This window comes from Ostrinia furnacalis, unplaced genomic scaffold, assembly GCF_004193835.3.
Source record: "Ostrinia furnacalis isolate ACB-3 unplaced genomic scaffold, ASM419383v2 OfSCF0682, whole genome shotgun sequence".
Lineage (NCBI taxonomy): Eukaryota > Metazoa > Arthropoda > Insecta > Lepidoptera > Crambidae > Ostrinia > Ostrinia furnacalis.
In genome coordinates, this window is record NW_021130921.1 from 1,196,387 (window position 1) to 1,214,190 (window position 17,804).

The window sequence follows — 17,804 nt, forward strand, 5'->3', positions numbered from 1 at the left end:
AAGTTGTATTTTTCTTTATATTAAGTAACAACAGTTGGATGTACAACAATCACAAATCAGACCAGAAATTGTCTTGTAAACGGCTAAGTACAATATCTGCTTTAAAATGTAGGAGTGAATTATTTTAATCTTATGTATGTACCTACTACTACAGTCGTTAAAATCTTTCGTAGTAATATTTACCAAACTAAAGGCTCACTTTTTAACTTATAATTATTATTTAAAGACAACTCCAGTAATAACGTTTTGGATTACTTAATGGTTCGTTACTTATAAAATACCAAATAGGTGATGATCACAAAGAAAAGGTTCTAGAATATGAAATCAGCGAACTATTAGCTCGTTCATCTGATATTTTAGGTAACGTTACCGGATTATGTAAACTTTGTGTGTTATCGTACAGCATTTCCACTATTTATCAAACAGTCGCTGAATTTAAGCAAGTCTCAATCGTTAGTGTTGAACGTAGTTGGTAGGTTGGTTAGGAACAAATGGTTTACTTTAAAGATATTCATTTTCTTATAAGAGTTTTAGTGCTGGTGAAGTCATTTTCATACGTAAGTTATTAATATGCTGTTTCTGTGAAGAATACCATATAATATTATTTAAAAAAAAGGTCGAGTGATTGATTACATGTTTTAGGTGACCAATGACTTCCTTAGCCCAGACTATGGCCCGGTCCCAGATAGGTGTCACCCAATACCTAATATAATGGTAAGTATCTAATTTCCCTTGCTGTTACATCGTTAACAAAAAAGTCAATGTTAATGAATTTGGGCTTTAGAACACTAAAAGTATTTTAATTATCAAATTAAATTTTTCAGTACCGTCAGTGCTGCGTCTTCCCACCCTTTTTTAAGAGAAAAATAGCAAAAGAATGTGGTGCAATCTTCAAAGTAAACTTCATTAATAGGAATGCGAAAGTAGCTGGTCTGCTAAGAAGATCTATAACCGGGGTTGGTGTTCTTTTTCAAATAAGTCTAAAACTTAATAAAATAAGCGACAACATTAGTGGTCATTTTATAAACGAATTTTGCCTAACACTTAAACTCATATCAATAAGATTTTATTTTAATTTTAGCCCATTATACGAGTACATTACATGCCTAATTATTCAGCAAATATAAAATATAAAGATAACCGATTAACAGTCTTTTTGCAGTGTAAACACTGGACATGTATGTTGAATAAGTACATGTTATTAAGTCCGGATGGGAATTTAGACGACGAGAAATACTTTATGCACCTGGACAAATGGGTAGATTTGAACCCACAGTTTTCGAAGGTCATATTGAACGCCAAGGTCGAGTGCAAACTGAGATACAGAATGCTTATGCCCCTGGATACGTGCCAGTTCTATCAATTCCAAAGCTGCATCAGAAATTTCGTCACTGTTGTGAGTATATAAAATTTTGATGTTACTGAAAAAATGTAGAGTCATTATAAAATAGTGATCTTTCATCTATTTTTCAGAACTGCCCGGCTGTTTTACAAACACCGGAGTGCAAAGAACAAAAAGCTTTCTACGATGAATGCAAAGAATATTTCCAATAAATAATCAAAAAGGTAAAAATAAATTAACTCATTGTTTCGTGAAACGTAGAATTTATTCTATAATATAAACTATAATGACGATGAAATGACATTATACTCTTCAAACACACTACCTATTTACTATTACAATACAAACTATGCAGGCATTCAACAACGATACCATCATTCCTTTGTACACGTTTTGATATGAATTACATGAGTGCGAGCAGCAGCGAACAACTGCAACAGCGTAGACTGGCCGCGCACGATAAATAAAAAGTAATACTGTCACGTAAATGCTCATAGACCGACACTCATCACACGCTCCAGTATAACCCCTTATCACTTTCCTTTTAGGATAATTACACTTAACTAGCAGTCTTTTATCTGATATGTTCAAGGCAGGAGCCGCGGATTGTACCGACCCACGTAGAGGATCATCCCGGAGGGATTGTGCCTTACAAAGTAAAGGAACGGCCGATCAAATTTTAATCGAGCTGGTTGAGCGTTCCTCGCTGGCAGACGAGCTTGTCTCGGGCGGAGGTGCAAAGGCAAATGCATAGCTTCACCGACGTCGTGAGGGTCATGGAAAGCTCTCTGGTAGTCTCTTGGCTCGTCCCAGTCAGATGTCCACCTGGAAGACCGACGTCTCGCAACCTTGTCCAAAGATTCGGGATACTCCTCAACATGATGCTGCTCGCCGACGACATCCTCGCCGCAAGTCACAAAAGTTGTCGACTGGATCATATCTGATAGGTACAGATCTTTCGATGGTCCGTTCAAGCCGCCCAAATCGGCATGGTCAGCGTCAAATATGTCTTTCAATCCCATTTGCTTCAGAGTCGATGATACGTTGAATATGGATTTGTGGGAGAATCTTGGGATTTGGAGCTCTAAGCCAATCCGCGGGAGTAATGTGCGAAGTAGGCGATTCCAAGCAGGAGTTGTGGGGTTCGCGTCTAATATGCGTTGTTCAAGGGCTTCAAGGTCTTCGGCGTGAACAACGTTCCCTTGTTGTCCTGGCATGACAAAGAGTGTGCTGACTATGGAGTTGGTGTTTCCTAATGCAGCAGCGGTAGCGTCGAGCACTGGGTCGTAGCCAGCCAAGAAGCCGCTTCTGTAGACCACTGCCGGCACAGGCACTAGACGACGCTGGCGAACGTTAGGTGAGACCACGAAGTACATCTCACCATCCCTTCCGTCTACTGATGATCCCGTGCAGTCGGTCTGCAAAATATAGAGAACATAGTTGAAACAATTGAAATCTAAGAAACAGAAACCTTATCAAAATAACAAAAACAAGTAAAATAGTGTTTTAAGTAAATAAGAAATTCAAAGCATATAAGCTAGAACTTTCTAAATTAGCTATTGTTCATGGTTATCTTATCAATTTTAAATAAATTTTTAGTACAAAATTTTAAAAACTACTCGGTATTTTTTTTTATTAATGAACCAAATTGGGAATTGAACCCAAATTAGTTTTTTGTCGACGCTTAAAATACTTTTTCCAAGGTAAAATTCAAAATAATATTTACCTGGAAGATATTTGTAGAGAAGGCGGCTAGTGGTGGATACATAGTGATCGAATTTGATTTCATGTATTCTGCTATCTTGCCCCATGTGTATCTCTTAACCAGTAAATTAGTCCTTCTTCTGATTATATCACTAATCAATTTGAAGTTTATTTCCTCAACATGTCCATTGTAAAACTGCTGTGCTCGTTCCTTGTAGAAAGTTAATATTTTTCCTTTACTTCTGTCACTGTAAAGTTCTCTGATGAAAGCGGAAATTATGACGCCTGACTCAGGTGTAGTTTGAATTGAGTCTGAAATATTCTTCAATATGAAATGTGGGTTAAACGTAACCATGTCATCAAGTTTGAGTATATCATTCATCTCTCCCGAAGTAGCTCCTCTAGCACCCATAAACATCATGGCCAGCATAGATGTTATGGAATATGGGGATAGAACAAAACTCCTTCGTTTATCTATGGTTTCTACTATAGCATTCCAGTACCGGAAAGCCAATTCGTTACATAATTCAGTAAATTTAGCTATATCTTCTTCTAAATCTTTTGTGGTTACTTCTAAGCCCTGATTCTCATTTGAAAAATCTAAAACAATATCCTTATTTGAGTTATCAGCCGAATTCAGACTTCCATGTTTATGTTTGTCTTTAGGTATTTCATTAGATTTTGGCGGAGACACTGTTGAAATAAGTTTCCATGAGTTGTTACGTTCGTTAGCCAATTCTTTGTCATCAATATTTACTTTCTGGATTTTCTTTTTGAAATCATCTATTTTAGGTGAAAATTCAGGAACTTTATCATTAATTTCTTCTTTGACCACTGGTTTCTGTAGATTAGTATCAGTTGTCACCTCGATAGACTTAGTCGTAGTCGTAGGCACATTAACTTCTGTGTCTGCGGAAGGTGTGGAAATTTCCACACCAGTTGCGTCATTGGCGTTTTCTTTTACGATTGTCTCTTTTTTGGTATCCGAAACGGGAATATCATTAGTTTTATCTGAAATCAAAGCCACCACACTATCTTTCGGTACATCTTTCTTTACACCATTATCATTAGAAACTGATATTTGTACATAATTATTATTATTTTCAACGGAAGTTGTTTTTTCTGTTACTTCCAAGTTTTGGATTTTTGTTGTAGATGCGCTTACGTTTTCTTTTTTTACTTCAGCATTGCTTTCAGTTTCCTTATCATCAGTAACTTTAATGACCTCTGGTATGTCATTCTCCGTTTTCTCTTTTTCTTCCGTCTTTACTTGAACTTCTTGTGGAGATTCCGTAGTAGTTTTTGCAGAAGAAGCATTTTCTATTATTGTACTAGATGGTATCTTTTCTGTGGTAGTAGTTTCAATTGTGTCTTCAGTTGTCGTCGCTTTAGTTTTATTGATGTCAAATGTCTCCTTACTCGAATCAACAATAGTTTGTGGAGTTTCAAATACAACTTGAGAGAGCAAATCACCCATAGATTCTGATAAAATGGGATCAATGGTTGAAATGTCTGGAACTACTGTTGTAACTTTATTGATTTTCGGAGTTGTATAAGCGTTAGAATCATCGGTTTTTAAGATTTCTTCCGCCTTTGTTATGTCTTCTTCCTGTGGTATCTTTTCTTCCTCTTTTGTTATTTTTTCTTTGTCATCATGAGGATCTAATGTAGAAATTTTTACAAAATTGTCACTGCCAGTATCTGAAATATTTGTTGGTTTAATGTCAGACTCATTATCATTAGGAATTTCCATCTCATAACTTTCCTTGCTTTCCAAATTCATTTCATTTAACTTTGTGGTGTCTAACATATTGCTAACAGTAGGCAATGGCATATAACTGCCACCCAAGTCTGAAGCTATTTGGCTAAAACTTTGCGCTACATCAAACATGGGGAGGATTGGATCGTTAATGTTATAGTTATCAAATACATCAAGAACTGGTTTGTCTTCTGTATTTAATGTCTGAGAGTTATCGAGTGATATGAACTCAGTTGATGTTGCGGTGGTCGATGGTGAAACCGATTGAGTCGTGAGTGTAGTAGTATTTATTTTATCCGGCTCTTGACTTTCTGTAGTGGGCGTATCAACGTTTTTATTGGTCGTTGGTGGCCTGTAAGTTGTTATTGTAGGCTGCATCTCAGATGATGATTGAATCTTGGCCGTTGTTGAGGTAGTTGCAAATCTTTTTGTAGTACTTGTAAAGTCTGATGTTGGTTCAGTGGTTTTTACAGAACTTGGAGATGTTTTTTCCTTAACATAAGACGCGGTTGAAATAGGAATGTATGTACTAATTTTTTCATAATGCACAGTAGATTTCTCAGCGTCAGGTGCTTCAGTGACGTCATTATTCAAAACTTGAATGTTATTTGAGTTGATTTCATTTGTCTTCAATGTTGTTGATGACGTTGGTTGTACCTTTGTAGTTGAAGGTCTAACTGTAGTTATTTTAGGTGTGATTCTTACTATCTTGGCAGTAGTTGTCGAAGGTTCGGGTGTCGTACTGATAGTTTCAAGTGGTGTACTAGAAGTAGTAACTGGTAATTTTGAAGTCACACGCGGCCTAATGGTAGTAGTTGTAGTGGTGGTGGTACGAGGTTTGCTTGTAGTTGTGATACGAGGCTTACTAGTCGAAGTCGTTGTAGTAATGCGAGGCCTGCTTGTTGAACTAGTTGTGATGCGCGGCTTAGATGACGTAGACTGTACAGAGCGCCTGGTTGTACTTGAGATTTCTGAAACAGTTGTTGGTTCAGTTGTTGTTGGCTTTGGCGTTGTTGTAGTGGTTGTCGTTGACCTTCGGGTTGTTGTTGACTTTTGCGTTGTTGTTGTTGTTGTCGTAGTTGTAGGTTTAGGAGTTGTTGTTGTAGTAGTTGTTGGTTTACGAGTGGTTGTTGTAGTTGTTGTAGGCTTGCGAGTAGTTGTTGGCCTACGAGTGGTAGTTGTCGTAGTTGTTGTTGTTGCCTTACGAGTGGTGGTTGTTGGCTTTCGAGTTGTTGTTGTCGTTGTAGGTCTACGTGTAGTTGTCGTCGTTGTAGTAGTAGTAGTAGTTGTTGTAGTTGGTGCTGGAGTCTTTTCTTCTTCAAGTGATGCCCTAACCGTGACAAAATCTCCATCAACCGTTGTGGAGCTACTAATAATCTCATTGTTACCTTCTTTGCTTAAATTAGTGTCATCGACTTCAGAGTTAGAATGGTTAAAGTCTAGAGTTTCTGTTTCAGGGTTAGAAATGCTAGTAGATGTTTTATCAGGGACAATATCCAGACCAGTATTACCGAAGATCGATGGCAAGATCAAGCTCCAAGAATCCGATACATCAGGGGTGTCCAAAGTAGGCTGGAACATGGGATCCTTTTTGTGAGCTTCCATTTGTTCTTTCAACACATTCTGCACATTGGTAACGACACTGTGGAGTACAGTATACGGTGGTTGACTGAAATTGAAGGTTGGTGGTGGTTGGTTATCATTAGCTAATGTAACCAGGCCTTCCGTTTCTTCTCCTGCTGCGACGATTGCTTGTATCTCTTCTAGGGTCATCAGCCGTTTCACGAGTTCTCCGGATTCATCAAAAGTGTAGAATTCATATCTGTCTGGTGTCAGTAGGGTGATAGGGCTTCCGACAGTAGCTGGAACGTTTGATGGTGGAGGTAGAGTGTTGCCCACAGCATCTACCACTATCGGTTGCTTCTTGGCCCTGAAATGTATAAAATATTAGATTAATTAATAGGAACGTTGAACCCTAGACAATTTATTATACCTATTAAAGTTCTTGCAACTCACAAAGGCGAGTGAGCTTTACTTGTGTGTGTACGTGTACATGCAACTTTTGAAAAACGAACAGTAGCGAGTCACCACACATGTAAAGCCAACTCGCCTTCTTGAAGTGCAACAACTATAACCTAAACTATGTGTCAACAGTAAAGGTGTAAAAAAACACGGTAGGTAATAAGACATTTAAAAAAAAAGTCTCTATTATCATGATTTGATGTGAATTCAAAGCTTGTTACGACAGATTTTATCGATAAGTGCGGAAGAAAATTATAGTTAATGTTTAAAATATCAAGTATGATAATTACCTGCTTTCATCCTGAGCTGCCCAGGCGCAGGAAACAACGAAAAAGAGACACCACGCCTGCATCTTGACTACCCATGCACTCGTGATGACCTGAAACTGAGAAAAAAAACGTTAGAATACATTAATGAAAATATAATTTCATTTTAAATACACCGGGACATTGAAGCTAAATCGATCAGTTATTTAAGATGGTATTCAATGTGTTATTTCATTTATTGATTTTTAAATAGTTATTTCTGAAAAAACATAAATAAGGTGCCTAAAAATTTATTTCTTCCGTTTCCACTTATGAAATCAAAACTGAACTGAACTTAATCTAAATTGCTATCTATGTTATAGTCAAACCTCGAAGCTCCGGCACTCCTAGGTTTGACTAGTCAATCCTCAGGTCTGACTAGAAGTCTTAGTCAAAGCCCAAACATTTCGGCCTTTGACTAAAGAATGTTAGTCAAACCTAGGAGTAACTAATTTGGTCAGGCAAACGTCGAAACTCAATTTATTGAAATCGGGGTTTGACTAGTCAAACCTCAATTAAGACTTTAAACTAAACTATACTTCATTCTGATCTCGAATTTATTGCATAGGCGTTACGGTCGGTTCTTTAGGTGAAGGTACGAGTAACTAAAATTATTTACTGCGGTTGTTTGTCAGTGTTTCTAGACCGATCTTGAAATTACTAATTTTTAGGGTTCTATTACCTTAGGATAAAGAGTTAAAACGGGACCCTAACTATGACTTCGCGAAATGTTGTCTGTCACCAGGCTCGTATCTCATGAATCATTTTCAAAAGATTTAGTTTTTTATTCACTTTAAAAATAAATAATTCAATAAAATACTTAAATATTTTAGGGGGGTTCCTATACAGCAAACGTGACTTTTTGCAGTTTTCTGCTCGATATTAAAACGTAAACAGGTGAACCCTTGAAATATTCACAAAATTAGTTGCATATCTACTTTAAAAATAAATCATAAAATTAAAATAAAAGAAATATTAGAAGGGGGGGCTCCCATACAAGATCAGAGTCGCACGGAACCCTTCGTGAGCGAATCCGACTCGCACTTGGCCGGTTTTCTATTTGCTGTCTACTTCTGACAGAGTCTGCCAGTCGTTTCTAGGATTGACTAGGCAAAGCCCGATACAGATTATTTTAGTTTCGACGTTTGACTAAACAGTTTAGGCACTTCTAGGTTTGACTTAGTCAAAGGCCGAAATTAGAATTCACTTCGGGGTTTGCCTGAAGGCCTTGGTCAAACCTAGGATAAACTAGTCATTCCGCGAAGAGACTGCATATCGACCTTTGACTATGACATCTACATTAAACAATTCTAATAAGCTCACAATTATCACCAGCACAGCGTTATTATTATTTTTTCAGATCAAAAACTTTAATGGCAAAAAATACCATAACAGTTTCTAAAAAATATTTCGCCAATTAAATGTGCTTAAAACTTCATTATTCGTTAATTCTATCTTCGTCACGGTGTTCCCCTCATCTAAAGCTCTTAATTGAGTAACGCAACATAACATCTTATGTAATTACGGCGAATAAAATTCTGCACTATACAATGGCGCCGCCTCAAAATCAAGTTTAAAGAGCCCATTAAAATTAATAAGCTGGCAAATTTTGTTAACTACATCGTTAACTGGCTAATGTTAACTGAGATATGTTAATAAGTTCACAAGCGCAAATAAAATGGAGTTAGTAAACCAGTTCCACAAGTAAGCGCACGGTCATTGTCGCGTAATCAGAAACCTGTTACGGTGAACGACATCTTAACGCGATACTATTGCTTTGTTTGTTTACTATTGCTCGTTTTATAGCTGTTACTTCAAGTTTTTGGGTTCCAAACTTTCGATGTACATTGTTTGTTTTGTGGCGAACAGTTTTTATAGCCGATATTTCTTTGACCTCACAGTTCCGTTGTGTTTGACAAGATGTTTGGCGGTAAGTGGGACACCTGCCGGGCTGACGAGTTTATGGGTTCACTAAACTTTGCATGTGATATATGAGTTATGTAAGGCTCATCTTTTTCGTACTTAATCAATAAGTCAAGATCTAAAGATATTGCAAAAATTTTAGCACAGAAATCTATTCCGAATTCGATGTCATTTGTGAATTTAAAGTCCAACTAGTTTGACACTGAAATTATGAAAACCGTTACCACGACCCAAGTGTCTCTTACTGTAGGTTCTTAGAATACGATTTTAGCTATGACTCTACCCAAAAAATATTCCACCAAATTAACGTGTATTTAGAAGACAATGTCGTGAACACTAGCTTCTAATACATCTTGCTTTTATTACAAAAACGAAATAAAATAACACTTTATATCACTCAAAAGCTTAGTATAAACTCTGTTCATGTTATTACTAACCTATCACGTACACCATATTACTTACAATTATAATGTTTTATTTAATATTTTTCCATTTATATGAAGCTTATTGTTGTAGTTCCCGTAACACAGTCAGCTTCATCTTATTTCCAAATGCAGCCATAACTAATGCATCTTTAATTGCGTAACAGTACAATAGTACAGTAGGCGAAATATCTAATGGTATCATCAATTTATTGTTGCAAAACTAGGCCTAACTGAAGTCATTACTAACCTTGCGTATATGATGACTTGATTGCAGTACTGTACCGCCACTTAATACGAACTCCTCCTATGTTCTTCTGATTAATTTCGTTGCGGGTCCAATGACAGTTTAACTTTCCCCCGGGACAAACTTGACCTTCATTGGTTGGGTTTTTTGTGGCGGTCAAGCTGTAGATCCTGGCTACACAGGAGTTGCAGTGGTGGGAACGAGAGGTGGGAATAGTCCCGCCACTTAATACGCAGTGAACCTCTCTACCTAACAGTTAGTCTGAGATCAAAATAAAGCAAACATTGCTTTGAAATCATCTATATTTATTGTATTTAGTAATAGTAACCTGATTCCGTCATTAATAGAGCTTCTCGTAGCTACGTTGTTCTCGTTTCGACCAGCTATCATTTAATTTTTATAACAACTATGTATTAGATCTAGATTGAAGTAATTGCTGTGCCAATATTTTGATTAAGCTACTCAATACTCATCCGGCTTTCCTCGGAAATTGATACAAGTAAGACATCGCAATTTCGCACGCTCAGCGACCATATCATAATACTTTTGCAGAGAAGTATAAATTAATGGAAAACATCAACGTCTTGTTCGTCTTAAAGGCATATTTTCTTTGCTCTAGAGGTCTTCTAACCTAAATCAAAGCTCATTACCATACACGTCAAGTAGGACTTACTTAAGTATAAGTGCGTAATTACGCTGGGGCATAGACATCTCCCGATGATTGATGGCATCCGTCGCATGGCAACTGATGGCTATTACCATAAAATCGCCAACGCTGTCACACGTTCTAGAAAATCCACGTCGGATAGCAAAATGATGCGACTTCAAATCTGCCTATACCAAGCTCACAAACACCTTCAATTCATCGCATAGGTAATACCCACGTTTTAAGTAAAACTGACGAAAAGCAATGAAAACGTAACAATCAATTAATTTTACAAATAATCAATTAATAACAACATACTTCCACCATCATCCAACCAAGTGTATCACTTTCCAAGGAATGCACGCGATGACGTGTCACGCATCATCAGATAAAGAAGTGTGTTTTTTGGATTAATGGTCATCTAGGTATCTAAGACTTGCCTTCGACACTAAGCTAAGAGAAGGTGCTAATTGGAGCAAAAAGTCTTCAGCCTGCCGCAGGTCGCTTAGTTGGTTTTGTTATTTTTTCATTGAAATCAAAGGCAGACTAAGGTAGAAACCAAGTGTGCTAATATATTGATGAAACTGTCATATCAAAGTTAAACTCCAAGAACCGAAAATAATCGAAAAGACTATCCCGCACTGATGCATTGATAAAATAATGGCTGCCTCAATTTTTTAGAACATTCCTTTTCTATCCGCTATTGCTGTTTCGAGAGTACGAATGTACTAAACGTTACTCTGAAATATTGGTAATTAGAAATTTATTTTCCTTGCCCTTGATTTACCGTCGGGAAAATACATAAAATTACTTACTCCGTCTTTCCTTTTCCCCTGGACGCTGTCATTAACGGTGTTAAGTTTAATTATAAGAGTTAATAAGGGCGAGGTTACCGTGAAAGCGGGTAACCACGTCCACATCGTTTATCAAGATTATTCCTGCCTTTAATTGAGATATTCTCAACAAAATACCGTATAAGGAAGTACAATATTAACCTTATTTGCTCTAATGACAGTCTGGTAATTCTTATAATATGATCTTGTTGTTTCAGTAGTTTTCACCGGCAGAGCAAGTGCAGTCCCCCTTTAATGATCATAAAAATCGGATTGGGCTATTAGCTTATTTAGAGATAGGCTTTACTTACTGAAAATAAAATATGCTACAGTAAAATATGCACCCAAAAACATAAATTTTTACAAAGATAAATTCGATTAAATTATAATTATTATTCTTTATGGTCTATAACATAATGTTGCCGGTAGTATAGTATATCAGCCACCTTACATAAAACTGGACTAGAAAAATGCAAAGATCTACTATTGTACTTCCTTAACAATGGGAACCTGTGTGGTGAGCACATGACGTCTCTATGAGACAAACACACAGAAACACCACGGTCCGGCGCCCTCCCACAATCGCTGCTACCGTTAGACCAAAGAGGTTTAAGGTTCGTCTTCAAATGTGGCGGGTAGCAACAGATATAAGAAAAAAAACCATAGAAAATAGGTTTTAGAAAAATTTAAATAACACATCGATACCACAACTATGTATTATAGTAGCACAGTACGCAAGTCGTTTGCTGATTCAAATGACAGCATAATTACATCAGTAAATGCAAAACTTAATTACAATCCCTAATGCTAGAGTCAGGCAACTGCACTTAGGCCTGCTATACACGGACAGCTTGAAGCAGTTAGTGTCGGCATCTTCAAGCTCCGACTGCATAGCAAACTATGGAAACAGTTGTAACTGCTCGAGCGGTTCCGTGGATACTAGGTGCTTCAAGCTGTCCGTGTATAGCAGGCCTTAAAGTCTCTTTCTTTCTTCTTTTTTTCTCAATAATAACTTGACTAATCATATCTGTTTCCCATCACTACAACTCCTGTATAGTTAGTCAGGATCTACAGCTTACTCGCCGATTAAAACCAATCAGTCTAATTTTCTTGTCTTTAGCTGACAGTCATGGAATCCGCAACGAATTAAATCAAAAGAAAATTCACATTTTAAAAGTAAAAACTGTTGCAACTCCTCCATACTAAAAAAAATAGTCCATTACCCAACAAAAGTGTCACAAGCCGAAATATTTATTTGTAACGAAATTAAAATGTCTGTCATTCCATACGCTGCGCGTGAGCACGAGAACCTCCGACATTGACACTCGTTATGTAACCCGTAAGTGGAGCATTTGCGCCAGTGATTGTAATGTCATAATGATGACACTTGACTAATGAGTCGACGACTAATTAGTTACTGTCTCATTGATTGCACTCTGGGAAAAAATATATAGTACAGTCAGCGTCAAATACTTCGTGATACCCAAACTGGCCCACCTAGTGGACCACCTAGGTGGACCGACGATCTGGTGAAGGTCGCGGGAGGTGCCTGGATGCGAGCGGCGCAGGACCGGTCTTTGTGGAAATCCTTGGGGGAGGCCTTTGTCCAGCAGTGGGCGTCTTTCGGCTGAAACGAACGAACCCAAAGTGGCAAAAAAGTTGTCAACCTATACCTATTCCAATAGTAACATAGACGTGTTGCGAACTTTTTGGTCACTTTGGGTATCGGGAATTATTTGACGTTGACTGTACTAATAGAGCTGAAGAGTTTGTTTTCAACTAATGGTCCAGTTTGAAAAAAAATCCTATTTTTGTGTTGGATAGTCCATTTATCAAGGAAGGCTATATTATGTATATTACATCACGCTACGCCCAACACGGTTGAAAAAGTTGTAAAAACGGGAAGAATTATTCAAACGATTTTCACGCGTACAGAATCGCAGGCACACAAAGTTTAAAATAAAAAGATGGACTCATAACTATGTAAGCACTATAAAACATTTACCGTTTTTCAATAACCAGTATACAATGCTCTGTTGTTATACACCCTGTATATTAATTAACGTTTTAAAGGCTACAAGTAGAGTCCCTAATTACCTCGCAACGTTATTAAAAGCTTAATTAATAGAAGGTAGGCATACAATATTCTTGCCCTTAAAGTGAAAAATTAGAATTACTCCCGTAATGACAATAACTTGCTCTTCAGTTTCCTTGGTTTAAATTATATTAACTTCGTAATTTACCTATTATAATTAATTCAAAATGATTAACCTATTTTATACACAGGTTTTTTTTATAAAGATTATTAGCGATTTGTATCGCACAAGTTACGAGTGGGCTCACTACAATAATCGAGCGTCGGTGGGATTCGAACCCGCGTTCCTCGGATCTCGAGTCGGCTAGTCCGACCCCTTCACCGTTCGGCTATCGTGGCTATACATATTATATATTCGTATTAAACATATTTTATGGAGTTTAAAGGTTTATAACCTTTTAATTTGATTCAAAGGTTTAATTGAACAAAGTCAATAAATTTCAAAGGGTCAATTGGATAAATTCATCGTTTTGGTATAACTTTATGCGCATGCAACTCTACATTATGTGGGAACTGGGAACCTATTTTATTCCTATACCTAACATTATTTTATTATTATTCGTGGGACGTCCACCTACAAGGTGGACCGACGACATCGTAAAGGTAGCAGGGAAGCGCTGGACGTAGGCCGCTACCAATCTATCAACATGGAAAGCATTAGGGGAGGCCTATGTTCAGCAGTGGACTTCCTATGGCTGAAATGATGATGATGATGATGATGATGACGAACATTATTTTAAACTCTTACAACAAAATAAATATTATGTAATCAAAACAGCTACATTTCACAATACTAGTATCCTTTAATTTAAATATTTACAGCAGGAACTAGCAAATGTATCAAGCTCAGATTTCCACAGAGTTACTCGAATTGAATATTTTACAGCTGTACCTGGCATAAAGTACAGTTGCAACCGCAACGAGGTACGATTTTGTTAGGGTTGGTACAGTCAGTCGCAAAAATAGTAATCTTAGAAAAAAATATTGTTTATTAATTATTTACTATGCAATCTTTGATGATAAGCAGTGCATTACATTTTAAACTCTATTTACAAAACATGACAGTTCATCATCATCATCATTTCAGCCACAGGACGTCCACTGCTGAATACAGGCCTCCCCCAATGATTTCCATAATGACCGGTTGGTAGAGGCCAACATCCAGCGCCATCCTGCTACCTTTATGAGGTCATCGGTCCACCTTCACCACCACATTCAATTCCATCATACAAAATTAGATCGTATTGTTGTTAATTCAAAGTTCAATTACATAAATAGACTTGAGATAACCGCCAGTCACATAATGGATTAACTAACCCATGATCGGGCACATTGTGATCACAGCCTTATGCCCACTTCAAAAGGGGCCGTCAATCAGGCGCTATACAATATGCATTAAGAACTGTCTGCCGTTGCCTCGAAATACTTCGGATTCATGATACAGCCCCTTTGCTTGGTTGTTATTCAATTTCAGTCACTCTTCATTTAAATCGGTTTTCATTGAGATGTTTTTGTTACGGCTTAATTCAATATTATGCTTGTAACATAGAGATATNGTTTATCTATGGAGATAGTCTGTCGGTACGTTTTCTCACATTTTGGTATAGACATTGCTACTTTAAAATACTTTTGTCTAGTCGTTAAAAGCTTCAATAGTCTATTGGAAAACGATACATTTATGAATGGAAGATAATATTAGGCATGCCGCTTAGGCACATTCTAAATGGAAGATATTATACCTCTCAGACACAATAATACGAGTACTTATATTGTATCCGTATTGTAAAAAGACGCCTAAGTACCAACGAAACTACACTTAAAAATCTAAATATTAAAATACAATCAATCTAGTTTGAGTTTCAAGCTTCGTTACAGAATACAAGTCTAGATCTTCATTTTATTAAAAACTCGATTATATTTTGTTTCACATTCACTTTCTTTTAAACCACGCGTCAAATCAACGCCATAAAGGCGAAATAACAATGGCTGATTATGCGTAAAAGTGCCGAAGAGGCGAACGTTTTGTCGATTTGCAAAAGATTCCTGAAGAAAGCTGTCGTGAGCAATTTGCTTTAGATTGCTTGATCTACTATCTTTCCGTGGCTTGCCCGGACTCCATAAACTGAAGTGCGAGAGATAAAGAAATCGTTTTGTTTTTACTACAATACGTGTAAAATAAATCACTGAAACGTGTTTAAGAGTGCCTCAATTGATCATTTATTTTTAAATGGTATCAGATGACGATCAAAGTTTGAAGTAGATTATGATATTTAAAATATGGATAAATGACAATAACAATCGAAGAAGTTGAAATTGCCGACAATAATATTGAAAATAGGAAGTATTTGATACCCATATTTAGGGCCTGTTAAACGAGAATGAGTCTATAACGGAATGAAATTACTCTACAGCGAAATTATTAAATTAGGTTCCACATTATTAACGCCCATGATTACCATTAATTAGGTAGGTAGGCATAAACTGAAGATTTACATAAATATACATTTCAATTTAACCCGTATGTAAGTAATTAATATCATTAGTAAGATAGTCAGTATAGTCACTCTCCCTTTTGTCTACAAGTCCAATACAAGGGCACGTAGAGTCTCATAAAAAGTCGTCGTTTGGTTAATTCGCACAAAATTTCACTTCCATTTACCCGTTTTATTATTAAATTTATCTTTCATGTAGATTCTTGTGTAAAGTTCGAATTACAGCCGCGTAACGAAGTTTAATGTTGAACAAAATTCTAAGTTACCCGCAACTTTTTAGATAATCTACAATTTAGCTCTTTTCAGAATGTAGGTAGCTTATAATTGCTTCAACAACTTACTGTTCATTTTAAATTTATTAGTTCCTATTAGAGATTTAGTGGATCCGTTAAAATCCGGCGATTCAGATTTAAAAGTATTAAATTTATCTAAATCTTCACAAAACAACAATGAAATAAAAACTAATTAGAGCGTTCATTGATTGATTGCAGATCCTTTACTTTATTAAGGTGGGCATTGTAAGTACAATAAATTTTAAATTGTTACTACAATCATTACTAAGTACAGCTGTGTAGTGACTTATAGCTCATATATTTCTTCCACGATAATAATATACTATGATTCAGTTATGTAACTAACGTAATAAAGATGTGATTTTGTTTTAAATGCCAGCCATTACAACATCTTAGACCATATTAGTAATATTTAAATATTATCTTTACTTACTATCTTAATCAATGGACACATTAGTCTTGTTAATTACGAGATAAAATCAATGCATCGTCTCCTTTCACAAATTAACCCAATTCAAATTTTCTAGCTTTTGATGCAACGATCGCGGTTGTCAAAAATTTGACATTAATAAAACATTGAATTGACATTTGATATTTTAACAAACTGATATTATCAAGAAATAGGAAAAAAATACAGAATTAAGATTCGTACACCAGCAGGCCTAAGATGCGCGCCGCGATAAGCGGTTATCACGCCATTTTATCGATTTTGCCCATACATTTTGACGTCGATAAAAGTTATCACGGCGCGCATACTGGTGTACATAAAAATGTCGTATTTAAACATTTTTTCCAAGCTTATGCGTAAATCCATAACGAAAAAGTCGCAATATTTTTTTTGTTATTAAAAAAAGTCTTGTCATGTTAAGAAATTAACAAAAGACAAATACTTGATACACGCATAGACTCGTAAGATTCATAGGAGAATATATTAGTGNTTAGTGCTCTGTTAGATAGCTTGGTTAGTACCTATTTTGGTTACGAGATGACACAACAAATGGATTCTTTTATGCCATCATTATCGTCTGCTTGCCCTAGATTCGTTTATCTCAAATCTATAACAATGATTTACGGTTTAAGTAACACTCGAAGATCGTTACGTCACCCGTTAAAATGGCGGCGGGTCTGAACTGAAGTGACAGGTCGGTTATGCAAAAGTGCAGAGATTATTAGATTATATTCGATACAAAACTATTCGTGTGACATGCAACTAGTTCGGTTGCGGAACTTAATCATTGGTGTGGGAACACACAGCTACAGGCAGCATAGGTAGAGCAAAGAAATAGGACACATGAAGTAAATAAGCTAACCTAGCATAAACGAGAGGTACTCGTAATTACTAATTTGTGATAGAAATAGTATGAAACAATCAGTATCTTTATCGGTAAGCAACAAGAGCTTTACAGCTCTTACATTTTAGAATTATTTAAATACTTTATTTTTAATGTTTTTACCTATTTTTATTGCACTAACTAAGTGTTATCAGTGTCAAGTATTTTTAGCTCTCATGTAGGAATGTAGTAGGTAAAAAAGATTTTGATGTTATTTAGCTGTGTATTGTTTCATTTACCTATACATACGCACGTACACTGGTACATTTTGCTATTTTGCGGTTTAAACAGAAAAAGTAAAATGTTACCTTCACTTGTTTTTTTACTTGTCAACTGTTGCTGAACATAAAACAATTGCAATAAGGACTAGGCAAAAAACAAAACAGCAAG

General features: G+C 36.4%; 2 protein-coding genes across 2 annotated transcripts; one reads left to right on the top strand and one right to left on the bottom strand.

The window, feature by feature from the left end:
- Positions 1-491: 491 nt before the first annotated feature.
- Positions 492-1,554, top strand: LOC114366765 (uncharacterized). The gene is made up of 5 exons (XM_028323742.1): positions 492-557; positions 643-714; positions 825-956; positions 1,163-1,396; positions 1,474-1,554. The coding sequence occupies exons 1-5, from the start codon at positions 492-494 to the stop codon at positions 1,552-1,554; spliced, it is 585 nt and encodes a 194-aa protein (XP_028179543.1).
- Positions 1,555-1,597: 43 nt separating this feature from the next.
- LOC114366775 (cell wall protein DAN4) lies at positions 1,598-7,207 on the bottom strand. Its single transcript, XM_028323753.1, has 3 exons — positions 7,118-7,207; positions 3,069-6,735; positions 1,598-2,760 (listed from the first exon to the last, which is right to left on the bottom strand). The coding sequence occupies exons 1-3, from the start codon at positions 7,177-7,179 to the stop codon at positions 1,930-1,932; spliced, it is 4,560 nt and encodes a 1,519-aa protein (XP_028179554.1). The 5' UTR covers positions 7,180-7,207; the 3' UTR covers positions 1,598-1,929.
- Positions 7,208-17,804: the final 10,597 nt, after the last annotated feature.